General features: G+C 37.8%; 1 protein-coding gene across 2 annotated transcripts in view; it reads right to left on the minus strand.

Moving 5' to 3' along the window:
• Positions 1-15,199, minus strand: part of SYNDIG1 (synapse differentiation inducing 1) — a 218,630-nt gene that overhangs the window by 146,299 nt on the left and 57,132 nt on the right. For both annotated transcript variants that reach the window (XM_066385305.1, XM_066385306.1), the window contains exon 2: positions 71-636. In XM_066385305.1, coding sequence (XP_066241402.1) covers positions 71-550 — 480 coding nt within the window. In that variant the 5' untranslated portion in view covers positions 551-636. The remainder of the gene's footprint in view (positions 1-70; positions 637-15,199) is intronic.

Here is a 15,199-nt window from a genome sequence, read left to right on the forward strand (position 1 = left end):
CTGTGGTTTCCCACCAACCCCCCCCCCCCCTCCCCATTCCCGAAGGCCTGTGACAAGCGCATCCTCTGACCTCCAGGTCCTGGAATTCCTCTTCCTCCTCCACGTCATAGGAGAGGGTGTGGATTTTGATGTCATCAGCTGAGAGGTCAATGAACTTCCCGTCAGGATACTCCAGGACCTCTTTAGTGGGCGACCGGTCCTCAATGAAGGTGGTCTCGCAGCAGTCGGCAGCCACGCCATCCCCCCAGGAGCGCAGCACGCCCTCCGAGTAGAGGATGATGTTGGGATGGAAGTGGGACTCCACTGATTGCTGAAGGGTGTTGGGGTCCAGCAGGTGCTGGACTGGCTCATTCCTGCTGCCGTCCAGGCTGGCCGATGCTGCACTGCCCACTACGCGGCAGCTCTGGTACTGGGGCGCTGGGTAAATAGACACCAGGCCATCTCTGTTCTCGGCCATGAAGTTTCTGGTGTTAATTAAGCCATTCCTCTTGCCAGCATCGCTGGCTTTACTGTGCACCAGCACACTCTTCTGTTCAATGATGCCGTCCATGGTGCTCTCCCTGCCCAGCTGGGCGTCAGGCTGTGGCTATCAGGCTGCACTTCAGCGTCACACTTGCCTCATGAAACCCATGTCTCCTGGAGGAGAAGGAAACAGAGATGAGACAAGAAAATCACACCCGAAAGAGCTAATCACCCAGACTTTGGTTGTTTCAGGTGTGCTAGTCAGTCACTAGTTACGAGAGTGAGATGATATTCCAGCTCCAGCTAATCTGCCAATTTAAAAAAGGCTCCATCAGCCCAGCCAGCCAGAGTAAAGCAGAAACTAATTATTTTCATCTCTATAAAGTCCCTGTTTTCAAACGAAGGAGACTCTGCAGGAACTGGAGCCACTGCAGCTCTAGGGGAACCTATGACGGCTGGCAGACATTCTGAAACTCACAGGTAAACCCAGTCACACTAGCATCAGGTCAGTCTGCAGGGAAAATGAGGCTATAAGTCTGCAGTCGAGACGGACTCTTCTAGGTCCATGGCTACTCACTCATCCAAGCAAAACCCCCAGAAAATAAAAGGTTTAGAATAATGTCCCACACCGATTTAGAAGATAAATGCCAAGAAGACCCATACCATTGGGACTGTATATGGACACAATTCCCCAACTGAGGAAATACATGCACATTCTAGCACAGGCTGACACAGGTATTAAAATGAGCTCGACACATATGCTTCCTGGCCTTTCAGCATAGTCCCAGGGATCAGACGAGAGATTTCCTTGTCTTAATGGTGCTCGACTTAGAGAAATATCTACATGGTAGGGATGCGATTAAGAAGTCCTCCGAAGTGTTTCTCCTTAGGATGTGTTTCTTCTTAGGGTTTCAAATGTTAAAAATGAAAAATGTTACACAAGCTTAAGATTTCTGGAGATAAAGAATGAATTTCCTCAGGCTTTTCATCTTTGCAAGTTAACTCATTTAGGAAAATATTCTGTCTTGGGGACTTCGGCTGCTCTGACTTTCTATGAGATTTAAGCATTTTCTTACATCATAACTGTTTTATTTGGTGGTAGCTACAGAAATCTACAATTTCAGACTGACTTAAGGAAGAGAGAGAGAAAGAGAGAGAATGCATCGGTGACTAACTGGAAAACACCACTTCAATGATGTCGACAAGTGACTAGTTGAACTACAATACATGCACTGAGCAAATGGTCACTATTATTAACATTACAGTGTCAAATTTAAGAGAGGTCAGAAACATACCGCCACCTCAGCTTGTGTGGCACAAAGAAGTACTTAGCACTGAGGGCACAGTCACAGTCTGAGCACTTAAAATCATTCATTAAAATAGTTGAGCAAGGTTTTGTGAGCAGCTACAGCACACAGGCATGGCATGTGTTTGAGCCCCACCTCTGTGCTCGATCAGCTCCCAAGTGAGCACAATATGCTCATGGAGGTATCTCTGGTCTCAACACTCCACTTCTCTAACCCTCCTTCCACAGAGAAGCCTCTGGGTTGTTCTCAATACCGGGCCCCTCATTTGGTTTGTGATCTTCAGGATGTACTATCAAGACTAGAATAATCCACTCAATCATCCAAGCAAAACCCCCAGAAATTAAGGGTTTAGAATAATGTCCCACACCGATTTAGAAGATAAATGCCAAGAAGATCCATACCACTGAAGCCCAGTTTGTTCTCAAACTTAGCTCCTTCCACCCAGATCCACTATAAGTATCTTGGTTCAGTTTCTGCCTCCTCAATGGAGTTGCATGCTATTGGCCAGCCAGAGTAACCCCTTCCTTTTCTGATGTGTTCACAGCAGCTACTGCATCCTTCTCTGCCAACATGACAACATCTCCTAATGTCAGCATCTTCCCCCAGCCGTAGTTCCTGTGCAGGAGCTCCTTAAAACCAAAAAAAAAAAAAAAAAAAAAAAAAGAAAACCAGGCCCAGGCCAGGTAGCTAAGTTGGTTGGAACGTTGTCCCAACATCGTGAAGTTGTGGGTTTCATCCCGAGTCAGGACACATACAAAAATCAACCAATGACGGCATGAATAAGTGGAACAATGAGTTGGTGTTTCCCTCTCTGTCTCTCTGTCTCTGTCTCTGTCTCTCTCCCCCTTCCTCTCTCTTTCTAAAAAGCAAAAAACAAACAAAAACCCTGCAAAGAATCAGTATTGCCTATTCCCTTTCCGGTGCCTGGTGTGTAGCAGGCACTCAGTGAATGTTTGTAGAAACGAACAATACCCAGTGTTGTGATACCAAAGATCCCTTCCTGGTGAGTCCCTTGAGCTGCACCAGCCCCGAATGTGAAGGGAGTATCCGAGACAGGCACAGCTTAGGTCGCTTAGGTGCTCTCTATAGTTTGTCACCCAAGTGCCAGCAGAGAACTGGCAGCATTAGCACCACCTGGGATCTTGTTTGAAATGCAAACTCTTGAGTTCCACCTGGAACTATTGAACCAGAATCTGCATTTTAACATGGTCACAAGAGGTTATTCTCAACTCAAAAGTTGAAGGGCACCATTCTATTGTATATAGAGCAAGTTTTGGCCTGTTTTACAAGTTGGCTCAAAATCACAATGGATTATTTACTATATTTTAAAACTATTCAAATAAATATATCAAACAATTTACATTCCTAAAGAACCTTTTTTCTTCCTGAAGTGAAGTTTTCCAACTCTGAATATCATAAATTATGATTCCATCTGAATGGAAGGGGCTGAAATTAGTGGACTTTTTGTCACTGCATTGAGCTTCAGGATCTCTCTTTTTTTAAGATTTTATTTATTCATTTTTAGAGAGAGAGAAACAGAGAGAAAGGGGAAGGAGCAGGATGCATCAACTCCCATATGTGCCTTGACTAGGCAAGCTCAGGGTTTCGAACCGGCAACCTTCGTGTTCCAGGTCGATGCTTTATCCACTGTGCCACATCAGGTCAGCCTTCAGTATCTCTTTTAACACACACTGACTTCTCATACATGGACTTTACCTTCATGCCACCTCCTAGCTCATTCCTTGTATTTACTTCTAAGCACTGCTACCTAATAGCCTTTCCTCAAGCCTGAGTTCAGTAGTTCAGACATAAAATGGAGAAAGAATGTCTCCAACATGGCTCTGTCTGGGGTAACACACCAGTCTCCTCACTATTGCTTTCTGGAGCCTTATCCAGTGACTGCCCTGATCTTCTGAGGCACTTGACAACATAGATCGGTCGATGATAGATGAATGGATGAATGAATGATAGATAGATAAATAGATAGATAACAGAAAATACTTTGTATATTTTATACTTTTACCCTCAGTCCATGATACTCAGAATAAGTGGCTGCGAAGAGGAAAACCTCTCACTTGATCTTTTATTTCTGCTTGAACAGCGCCTGCTTTGTCTAGGATGCTGCCTCTTTTGGCAAAACTCTAGGCTGTGCTAGGGTGTGGCTGTGGCATCTGTTTGTGTGAGCATGGCAGAGAAAGCTGGCTGAAGTGCATCACCCGTCAATCATATTTCATCTTAGCCTTACCAATGCTGGCAGCCGTGAGAGGAGAGAGGATAAAAGAGACCTCCTTGTCCCTGAGTGTGACCCCCACTACTCCTTCTCTTGTTCTTGCTGTTTGTAGCATTGCTCAAAGAACTCCCCTGTCCACAAGTTTGGGTGAATAGCAGACAGGTAGGAAAACCCATAGAAACTGTGAATGAAAAACAAATGACAGAAAGTAGGTATGCAACATCTGCACAAATTTTATATTGTATAGAAACATATTTTTCTGTACTTTGAGACTGTCATGCTATAAAGAGCACTATGCTAGGAGTCAGGAAACCAGGAATCTAGCCTTACTTTTGCTACTAAGTGTCCATATGATCTTGGGTAAGTTTATGAAAATGGAATTATTAATAAAGCAGTTGAGCAAGAGCTTAAAGGTCCCTTTCAGCTCTATGACTTGGATGACTTTGCCACAAGTCATGGGCTTTTATGAGATTCAATATCGCTTTCACCTCATAGTGGTAAAAATTCTCATATTGATCACCATAGGATAGGTTTCAGTTCAATAAAATATATACTTATCAATAGCTTATAATTGCAAGGCACTATGTTAGGTGCTTTCTGGAAATAATAAGAGTTCCTAATATTAAAAGTTGAATCAATAAAAAAGAAAGCAATACATAAGCCACTGTAACAGTAGTTAGACAAGAATGTGCCACAAGGACATGCCAACATGAAACTGAAATCTGGTATTTCAAAATGAGTTAAAAGGAATTGAAAAAAATGAAAAAATTTAACTGGTGTGTGTGTGTGTGTGTGTGTGTGTGTGTATGTGTGTGTGTTGCTATGTTTTCCCCAGAGAATATGAGTTTAACTTCTTTCTATACCATTGCTATCTTGGATTTTTCTAGTTCTCCACCAGCTGAATTTCTTATTCATTGTGAAGTTGGGCCAAACTGTTCATTTCTCGGATGTTTACAGGTGATGTTGATGTTGCTGATCTAAGGCCCACACTTTGAAAACCACTGTTCTATAGGTTCTAAAGATGACCCCTATTTACAAGCAGACATAGAATCAAACCTATGTGGTAAACAGCCCCCCAAATTTAACCACATAATAAAATCAAGCAATGAGCTGACAATGAAAGATTACCATGCACAAAAGACTATATGTTACAGTGAGTGAGAATCAATAGCAAAAATATAACATTAGACAATTGGGGACTTCAAATATTATAATAATAAGTACAGAATAATTATGATTAAGGTATTTATGGGAATATTTATAAAAATATTTATAAAATAAATAAAAATGCTTAAAGATGATCAAGTAGCCAAGACTATCAGAAATAAATAAACCCAAAAATAGTTTGAATTTTTAAAAATGAACAAAATTTCAGTTGAAATAAAAATACAACAGAAGACTAAAAATTTAAACATCAAATTAAAAACAGCTGAATAAAACAATGTAAACTAGAAAGAAAGTAGATTTCAGATAATTATTTAGAATGCATCATTAATGGAGAGATACATAGCTAGCTACAAATATAGAGTATAGAATAAGAATGATCAACCTACTTCTAGTTAGAGTCCCTGCTAGAGAGAAGGAAAAATATTGGGGAGAATAAAAGTATGTTTGAAGAGATGTCACCTGTAAATTTTTCAGAACTGAGGAGAAACATAAATTCACTGATAAACATCAGGAAACACCACATTGACATATCACATGATATTCAAATGAGATCTTAATAGCAATTGGAGGAAAAGGACAGATAAGTACATGGCAATAACATCAGAATGACAACCAACACCAGTCAATAATGGAAGGGAAGCCAGAAGACATATCTTCAATATATTGAAAAATAGTACTGGTTAACTTTGAGCTGTATTAAGAACAAAGTGAAACAAGACATTTACAGATAGATTTAAAAAGCTGAGACTTAAATCAAAAGAAGTTCTAAAAGATGCACTATAGGAAGAAGAAAAAGAATGGTAGCCGATGGCTGAAGATGCAGGAGCTGATGAAGAGATAAACTGGAAATCTGTTTGTAAATCCAAGTAAATATTGACTATATACAGGCTACCTCATCCCTGAAATTGTGAAGTTTACTTAAAAAAATGTAAACACTGGAAAGCAATAGTATGTAAAACAAAAGGTGGGAGGTTCTAAGATCCTTTACATGTTCAAGAAGGATGTTAAAATATTCAGTTTTAAATTTAGGTAAAATATGCATGGGTAAATTTCAATGATAACTACCAGGTAAATAGAAATAGTTATATACATTTCAGGTCAAGAAAGACAAAAAAATTAAGACAAAAATATAGAAGAGATATATAAATAAAAATTGAGATAATAACATGTGAAAATATATTAGTAATCATAGTAGTACATAAATTAAAATGGCCACTTAAAATAAATTTAAACAATATGAATTTAAAACAATATCTAGACATATGTTGTTTATAAGAGACACACCTGAAGCATAAATATATAGATGCACTGAAAGCACAGGGATGGAAAACATACCTACAAGAAAAATCATAAGCAAATAATATCAAACTAGGCCCATTTTAATGACTCTAAAACAAAACAGAAAATTAAGGACTGGAAAATATTACTACACAGTACATATTACACACTAACATAGTTACTACATAGTAAGAGGTTCAATTCACCAGGTTCAAGTCTCAACTTCCATGTACTACATAATCAATGTGTCATGTCATAAAAAGCAAAATTGATAAAATTACAAGGAAAATGTGATATCTTCACCATCAGTACAAGAGTCTTTAAAATATTTTCTCAATTATGTTAAGAAATAAACAGACCAAAAACAAGAAAGATGTGGAATATTAAAAACAAACTATTTTAATCAAATGAACATATACAAAATTCTGAATCAACAATTAGAAAAATAGAGATTCTTTTGACAAATGTTTTCTTTCCTTTCATTTTCTTATCTTTTCTTCCTTTTCTCCCTCAGTCCCACTCTCTGTTCCTTTTAAGAATTAATCAAGTACTAGGCCATAAAGTATCAACAGATTTCAAATAATTATTTATCTTTAGATCACTTTGTCTAACCACAACACAGTTAAATAAAAGTATTTTTACATTTAATAAAAAACATTTAACGAAAATAACACTAATTTGGAAATTAAGAAAAAAGAAATGCTTTCTTTTTTCTTTTTTTTTCTTTTTTTTATTTTTCTGAAGCTGGAAACTGGGAGAGACAGTCAGACAGACTCCCACATGCGCCTGACAGGGATCCACCCGGCACGCCCACCAGGGGGCAATGCTCTGCCCCTCCTGGGGGTCGCTCTGTTGCGACCAGAGCCACTCTAGCGCCTGGGGCAGAGGCCAAGGAGCCATCCCCAGCGCCCGGGCCATCTCTGCTCCAATGGAGCCTTGGCTGCGGGAGGGGAAGAGAGAGACAGAGAGGAAGGAGAGGGGGAGGGGTGGAGAAGCAGATGGGCGCTTCTCCTGTGTGCCCTGGCCGGGAATTGAACCTGGGACTTCTGCATGCCAGGCTGACGCTCTACCACTGAGCCAACCGGCCAGGGCAAGAAATGCTTTCTTAATCATTGTACTAAAGAAGAATCACAGCAAAATATAAAATTATTTAGAACTGAATCATATAGAAAAACTACATATCAAAACAAATTACTGTTTTCTCTGAACCTATGTACCCTGATTGATCAATGTCACCCCATTAAAATAAAATATTTAAAAAAATAAAAAAGATACAAACTAAAATGAAAAAAATTACATGTCAAATCTATGAATACAGGTGAAGCAACACTTAGAGAAAAAGATATAGCTTTAATGCCTATATTAGGGCAATAAGGAGTAGATATAATGAGTAAACATCCAAATTAGTACATCAGCTAAAATAATAATAAAGGAAAAGAATATGTGAGGCAGATGGTCATAAAAAGCAGAGGTTAGTGAAATAAAAAGCAAAGATACAACATAGACAATCAACAAAGCCAAAAGTTTGTTCTTTGAAAAACAATCCTTTGATGAAACCGATTAGAGAGACAAGAAAAGTGCTTGTAACAGAACCATGCTTTTGATTCAAGATGGAGGAGTGGGCACACATTATTTTTTTTCTTTTCTTATAAACATTATTAAAATGGTAGTAAAATCATAAAAAATATTTTAACAGAAGATAAAATAGTAACAAATAATTAACAAAATAAAGAATTGTTATTAACAGCCATAGGGAATGAGTTGGTCAGTAAATATTTGGAAGCAGAAAAGTCACTGTAAGCTGAATGAAGAAGCTGCAGCCTGGGTTTCATGAGAGGAGACGATGGATGGCAGCTAAGGGGACAAGGGCGAACAGACTGACACCAGACTTAAAAATAGTGGGTTATGCCTTCAAAGTTGGGGAAAAAGCTTTTAAGTATATGCACCTAACAAAGCAATCACTGCAATATGAGTAAAAACAAAAAAGGAAACAACAATAATAAATATTTTCAGGACTCAGAAAGTTTATTTCACAGATAGCTTCTCTAAATAAGTAACTTACAAATTTACTCCAGAAAAAAGATAATAGTAGAAACCAAAAAAGCGGTAATTTGCGATAAAAGAGACAGTGAATAACTCCAGAAATGAGCAAAAAGAAATCCTGTATGGCAGCTGTCTAGCAACAATCTGTACAATTCATAACAAACATCTGTGGGCTTCACAAAGACCATCTTCATAAACAGGAAAAACAGAACAAACACAAAGTTGGAAGATTAACAGGGATGCTGACATGCAGGTGCAGGTTTCTTTCCTCAATGCTAAAAAAAAGTCATTTAGAAACTCCAGAAACACACACACACACACACACACACACACACACACACACACACACACACACACACAGATAAAACATAGAAGAATTCCATGGGTCCAAATACAAAGTGAAACAAAGTTCCCCAATATGTTGAGCAGTTACGGAATGTAAAAAGAATCTGTTTGACCTAAACACTGAGAATATTTACTCCTTGTACAGGAGTTCATGATACTGAAAACTAGTACAGAGAAAATATTATTTTATCACTAGAACATGAGTTTATAGTCAGTAATGTTTATAGAATCACTATGATAACTGTTAAATAATTTAACATTTGGAATCTATATAATTAAAAAAAATTTTTTAAAGGTACCAGTTCTGAACAAATCATCATTATAGCTGCCATTCATAATCATCACCATCCTAATTTTGGCCAAGAAGCACTGGGCATTTCCTAAATGCCAAACACTGTAATAAAATCTTTATAAAGATTATCCTGTTTAATGACATAACCTCTGTTATCCTCATTTCATTCATGTGGGAACTGAGGCACTGAGAAGCTAAGTAACTTGCTCCACATCTTTCACCTGTAAGAAGCAGGATCTGACGTGCCAAGGTTGCAGGTTTGGTCCCAGACTGGGCACATACAAGAATCAATCAGTGAATGCATAACTAAGTAGAACAACAAATCAGTGTTTCTCTCCCTTCCTCTCTTTCTTTAAAGATCAATCAATCAATCAATAATAAAAATAATAACAGTCAACTTTAAAAAGAAGTAGTGTTTGACTTACAACCACTAAAACACACTGCTCACAAAAATTAGGTGATCAGGGAAGGTGCAGCTACTCCAGTACTTTCAGTCTTTGTATACAGTGCATTTTCACCAATGAATTAAAAATTGGTTTCGCATCTCATTTGCATAATCGAACAACTTTCTTTGATTTGTCGTTTGCTTTTCTGATGCTATTGTTTAAGAAAAAAAACCCAAATGCTTTTTTGTTATCACTTCATATTCTTTTTTGAAATATCCCCTAATTTTTGTGAGCAGTATAGATTCACTAATTTTCAAGTAGAAGTGAGGGCACAGCCAACTTGAATGGGAAGACAAATGGGAATGAGGAGAGAAGAGAGGGCAAGCATGCTACCTGCAGCCTCATCCTGGCAGGTGGAAAGACAGGAGACTTAATGATATTCACTTGAAGATAAAATAGCACTCAATGCAAGAACTCAAAATTATACAACTCTGAAAAGTTGAGAGGGAGGGAGAGGAGATCTGCAATAATGTTACTGAACTACATTCTAACCTTAAGTTAAATTTTACCCTTTTCAAAGCAGGGAGCCCATTGGACAGAATCTAAAGTCAACGGATCAAGAAATAAGTGGATGAATATAGCAGTGGAGGTATGATGCTAACTTACAAAAGGGAAAATTGAACAGGAGTTTCCTCTGGGATGCATGTAGGGGATATGGAACAATATATGATAAAGATTGAGTAAGAAGTCTGGAATTTTCTTTACCATTTTTGTGTACTATTTACTATCCTACTATGCCTTTGTTATCTTAGGCAAAATAGACACAATAAATAATTTTTAAAATCACTTGATTGTGGAAAAATTGGAACCCTTATAAATCGCTACTTGGAGGGTAAAATAGCACAGCCCTAGTGGAAAACAGCTTAGTATTTCCTCAAAAATTAAACATAAAATTATAATATAATTCAGCAATTCTACTTCTGGGCATATACCCAAAATAATCTAAAGCAGGGCCTCAAAGATATTTGTACATCCATGTTCATAGCAGCATTGTTCACAGTGGCCACCAGGTAGAAGCAACCTAAGTGCCTATCAGCATGTACCACATAGACCAGGGGTCCCCAAACTACGGCCCGTGGGCCACATGCGGCCCCCTGAGGCCATTTATCTGGCCCCCACTGCACTTCCAGAAGGGGCACCTCTTTCATTGGTGGTCAATGAAAGGACCACATTGACCATCTCATTAGCCAAAAGCAGGCCCATAGTTCCCATTGAAATACTGGTCAGTTTCTTGATTTAAATTTACTTGTTTTTTATTTTAAATATTGTATTTGTTCCTGTTTTGTTTTTTTACTTTAAAATAAGATATGTGCAGTGTGCATAGGGATTTGTTCATAGTTTTTTTTATAGTCCAGCCCTCCAACGGTCTGAGGGACAGTGAACAGGCCCCCTGTGTAAAAGTTTGGGGATCCCTGACATAGACCAAATGTGATGTAGCCATGCAACAGAATATTATTCAGCCTTTAAAAGGAACACGATTTTGACACATGGTACAATATGGACAAAACTTAAAGATATTATGCTCAATGAAATAAACCAGAAACATATCACATAAGTGTATGATTTCGCTTACATGAGGTACCTATATTATTCAAATTCACAGACATAGAAAGTAAAACGGTGGTTTCTGGGGCTAGAGAGGGAGAATGGAGAGTTAGTGTTTAATGGGTACAGAGCTTCAGATGGAAAAGATGAAAAAGTTCTGGAGATGGATGGTGGTGATGGTTGCACAACAATGTAAATGTACTTAATATGACTACAATGTAACATAAAATAGTAAATTTTATGTTATGTGTATTGTACCATAAGTAAAAAATCACTTTGTTTATAAGCAATGACTTTAGTGTACAGGCCAATAAGATATGGTACATTTGAACTTTTTTGAGTTTAATAAAAATAGTTCTCTTACTACTTTCTGGAAAATATGAGAACCTTAGAATAATAGAACATGTTAATTTTGATTAATCCCCCAATTCAGTATTATTGTTTCATTTTAAATTGTGTATAGTATAAAATATATGATTATATGTATTAACTATATATTTAAACCTTATAATAATTTATTATTTTTATCTTATACAGTCAATATTTATTAGGCTTATCACACATATAAAAATATGCTCAAGGAAAAACTTTGTTATATTTCATCAAGTCTCAGAAGCCACTAATGGTAAGATGCATCACTGTATCAGAATTTTAGAAATGACAATATGTGAAAATAATCTGCATGTTAAAATTAGAGAAATATGACATCAAAATAAAGAGATAAAGAACCTCAGACTGAAACATTTATCCATAAAATCCTTTAGCATTGGTTGATTATTACATGGGTTTCATGTGCAGTAATTACATCCTTTATATTATGTAGTGGTTGGGGTGTTTATGTGTGTGTGTGCAGGGCAACAAGCCAGAGGGAGAAGCTGGGAATGGGGAGGGAGAGAGCAATCCACTGTGCATTACGAGTTTCCGGTAGACCAGAGTTTCGTGAGGAATATAATTTATCAAAGGATCAAAAACGCTAGATGGCAGACTCTCTCTGTATCAATAGTAAAGACTCAGCACAGAACTGGATTGTAGACTGGCTGTTGGTAGGATCCATTTCGTGGGAAAAGGTAAAAAGAGTACTGCAGGACTCTTTTTAATATGCTTAATATGCTTCTTCTCTTCTCAAGTTAACAGAAATTGAAAAAGTGAGGATATGACCAGCTCATCATCCACATCATAAATAATCCACAGAAAGATACTTAGAGTGTACTATGCAATCTCAAACACCCACAGAAACAAAATGGTAGAGTGCTTTCCTTTGTCCCATGCAATAGGGTGTTACTAAACCTCAGAATTGCTTAAAAAACTAAAAGCAAAAAAACTAAATATGATTATTCCTTCAGACTTTTCCAATAACAAAATGCTTCTTTAATATAAACACAGTTTCTTTATTAAAATGATTCAGAAATAAATGCATAATCTCACAGATTGAACCCATGGTCCACCTTGTAATTAACTAACACAATAAACTCTCATTGATGTGAGAAACAGAGTCATCTCAGTATGAGAAACACATAAAAAAAAATCAGTTTCTAAAGTTAATTCATCAGAATTCTTATTTTGAGAAAAGAACTCACATTTCAATCTGGCATTCCTATGCTAACATCTCAAGTTTATTTTCTTGGTCATTTCATCTTCAATTATTCTCTGCCAGTCAGTGATTGTTTTCACAGACCTAACAAAGGTCAAGGAACACAAATTGGAATGAGGCACACAGGGAACCCAGTGGGCCAGCTCCGATTCCTGCTGGGCTGTGTTCACCACCTCTGACAAAGAGGAAATGCTTTAGGATGGATAGAGTGGGGACGGTCCTCATTGCAGGTCACTGGTCGTTTTGTTCATTTCATTACATTGCCCACAGATGGGAACTGGATTTTTGTCAGGTGAATTACTTAATGTTCTGTGGACTGTGCTTCAAAGAATGAAAATACAGATTTAAGAAATATGCTATGTACACAAGCAGTGTACATAGAAATGAGTCATCTATATGACAGCTTTATGGCCCTTATGAATCAGAACTCAGCAGGAAAACAGAGGCTGGGATATGGGCAGAACCCCGCAGGCAGCTAACCCTTCTGCAAGAGCTTCCGAAGAACTGAGCTTTCTTTTGGGACAACAGATTTCTCTGTGACAAAAACACTTCACTGGAAGGTTAGTTAAGCCCCAAGAAGTGAGAAAATGAAAAATCAGCCTTGCTGATTCAGTGTTTCCAACAAGACATGGATAATCCCCATACACCATATTTATACACAAGGAATTTATAGCTGCAAACCACTTTCATTCTCTGCATTTGAACAAATGGCCCATCACACCCATAGCTGCTCCCTCCCCTTATTGCTCTGAGAATAATTTAGCATAAACCTCAATCCCTTTAAGAACCTTTGACTCACTGATATGCTTCCAAGATTCCACACAGTCCTTTCGCCTTGCTGCAGCAACTAAATACAACCAAATTAATTTGGGGCTATATGTGTGTTCAGTCTTTACTTTGTGGGCTTTGACAGAAACAAACCTTAAAGCCAGAAAAATAGCCCTAGTTGAGTTGGTTGCGGGTTTAATCCCTGGTGAGGGCATGTACAAGAATCAACCGATGAATGCAGTTATAAGTAGAACAGCAAATTGATGCTTTTCTCTCAATCTCTCTCTCTCTCTCTCTCCCTTTTCTTCTCTCTCTAAAGTCAATAAATAAGAAAAAGAAACTTTAAAAAAGCCAGAAAAGTTATGTCCCCCCAAAATGTTAGATCATAAGTGCCAACAATGGAATGAAAATTATAAGTGATAAATTATAGACTAAACAAAGAACACATGCCCCAACCTAAATTTCTAGCCTACTTTTGTCCACATAAAACCTGTAACACAAACCTGGTGTTGATTGATTTCAAAATTTTCAGGAAAAAAAGGTGCTTTAACAACTGAGGAAGACTGCACAGTTTAAAACCTCCTACAACAAAGCATCTTTGCATGTTCTATCATATAGCAAAGATTACTTTAAAGGTGTAGCTAAGTTTACAAAAAAGGTAAGGGAAATTTGGGGCTAAAATTACAGATAAAAGTAAAAAATACAGATCCTGAAACTGAAGTTGATGCTGCCCCATCCTTGGGGAGAGAGACAGAAGTGGATTAAAGTCAGTTGAGGCCCCGGGCACAGAAGAAAATACTGGGCCCCTTAAAAAAAAAAGAGAGAGACAGGGAAAATAAAAATGCATGTTAACCATATTTTAAAACAAATAAAAAATATTATGTACTCTTAATGTTAAAATTGCACACATGAAACCAAACTTGGTGTCATTAGAAAAAAGTGTAAAGTTGGGGTTTTGCAGAGCCCTTCAGAAATCGGGGCCCAGGGCATGCACCTGGTGAGCCCACTGTTAAATCTGCCTCTGGAGAGAGACAAGCCTTTGTAAACAAGGCTTAGATTTTAGTGGCCTTGTAAAGAGACAAGAAAGGGCTTTGCGCCAACTCAACGAGACAGTAGAAACAGAGACCCCTACATAAAGATAGGAGCCTCAACTGATGGCACAGCCCATGAAAGCACTGCATAGAATCACTCTACCCGTCATTGCAGTGAGGGAGAATATGGCAGGGGTGGGGTCCACCGAACCTAAGACTGGGAAAGGTTTTCTGCTGAAAACTAAGTATTGTGTGTATTTGGGGTTTTAAATTCTAGTATTTGTACGGCCAGAAACCCCTTAAGCTGAGAAAACAACATAAAACTTAGTCTCAAGTTAGTGATCCCTAAGTGTACCTGTCAGGCACACCTTCACTTCAGGCAATCATCAACCAGAATTTTTAGTTAGAGTTTCACTGAGGAGGATCACAATTCAAAAGTTTAAATTTACCAAGAAATAATTCACTATGAGCCTCAGTCAACAGTTACAGCAGTCTCCTCAAAACTTCATATACTGCAAAAATAAGAAAGAGGTGCTAAAATACATCTCTTTTAGGATATTCAAGGCATGCAAGAAGGAACTAAATACACAAAAGAAAAAATACATTATCAAAAGAGACAGAATTCTTGAAATAAAAATAAATATTGAATTTAAAATATGATGAATGAATTAATGTGCAAACTGGGAGTATCTGA

This window comes from Saccopteryx leptura, chromosome 5, assembly GCF_036850995.1.
Source record: "Saccopteryx leptura isolate mSacLep1 chromosome 5, mSacLep1_pri_phased_curated, whole genome shotgun sequence".
Taxonomy (NCBI): domain Eukaryota; kingdom Metazoa; phylum Chordata; class Mammalia; order Chiroptera; family Emballonuridae; genus Saccopteryx; species Saccopteryx leptura.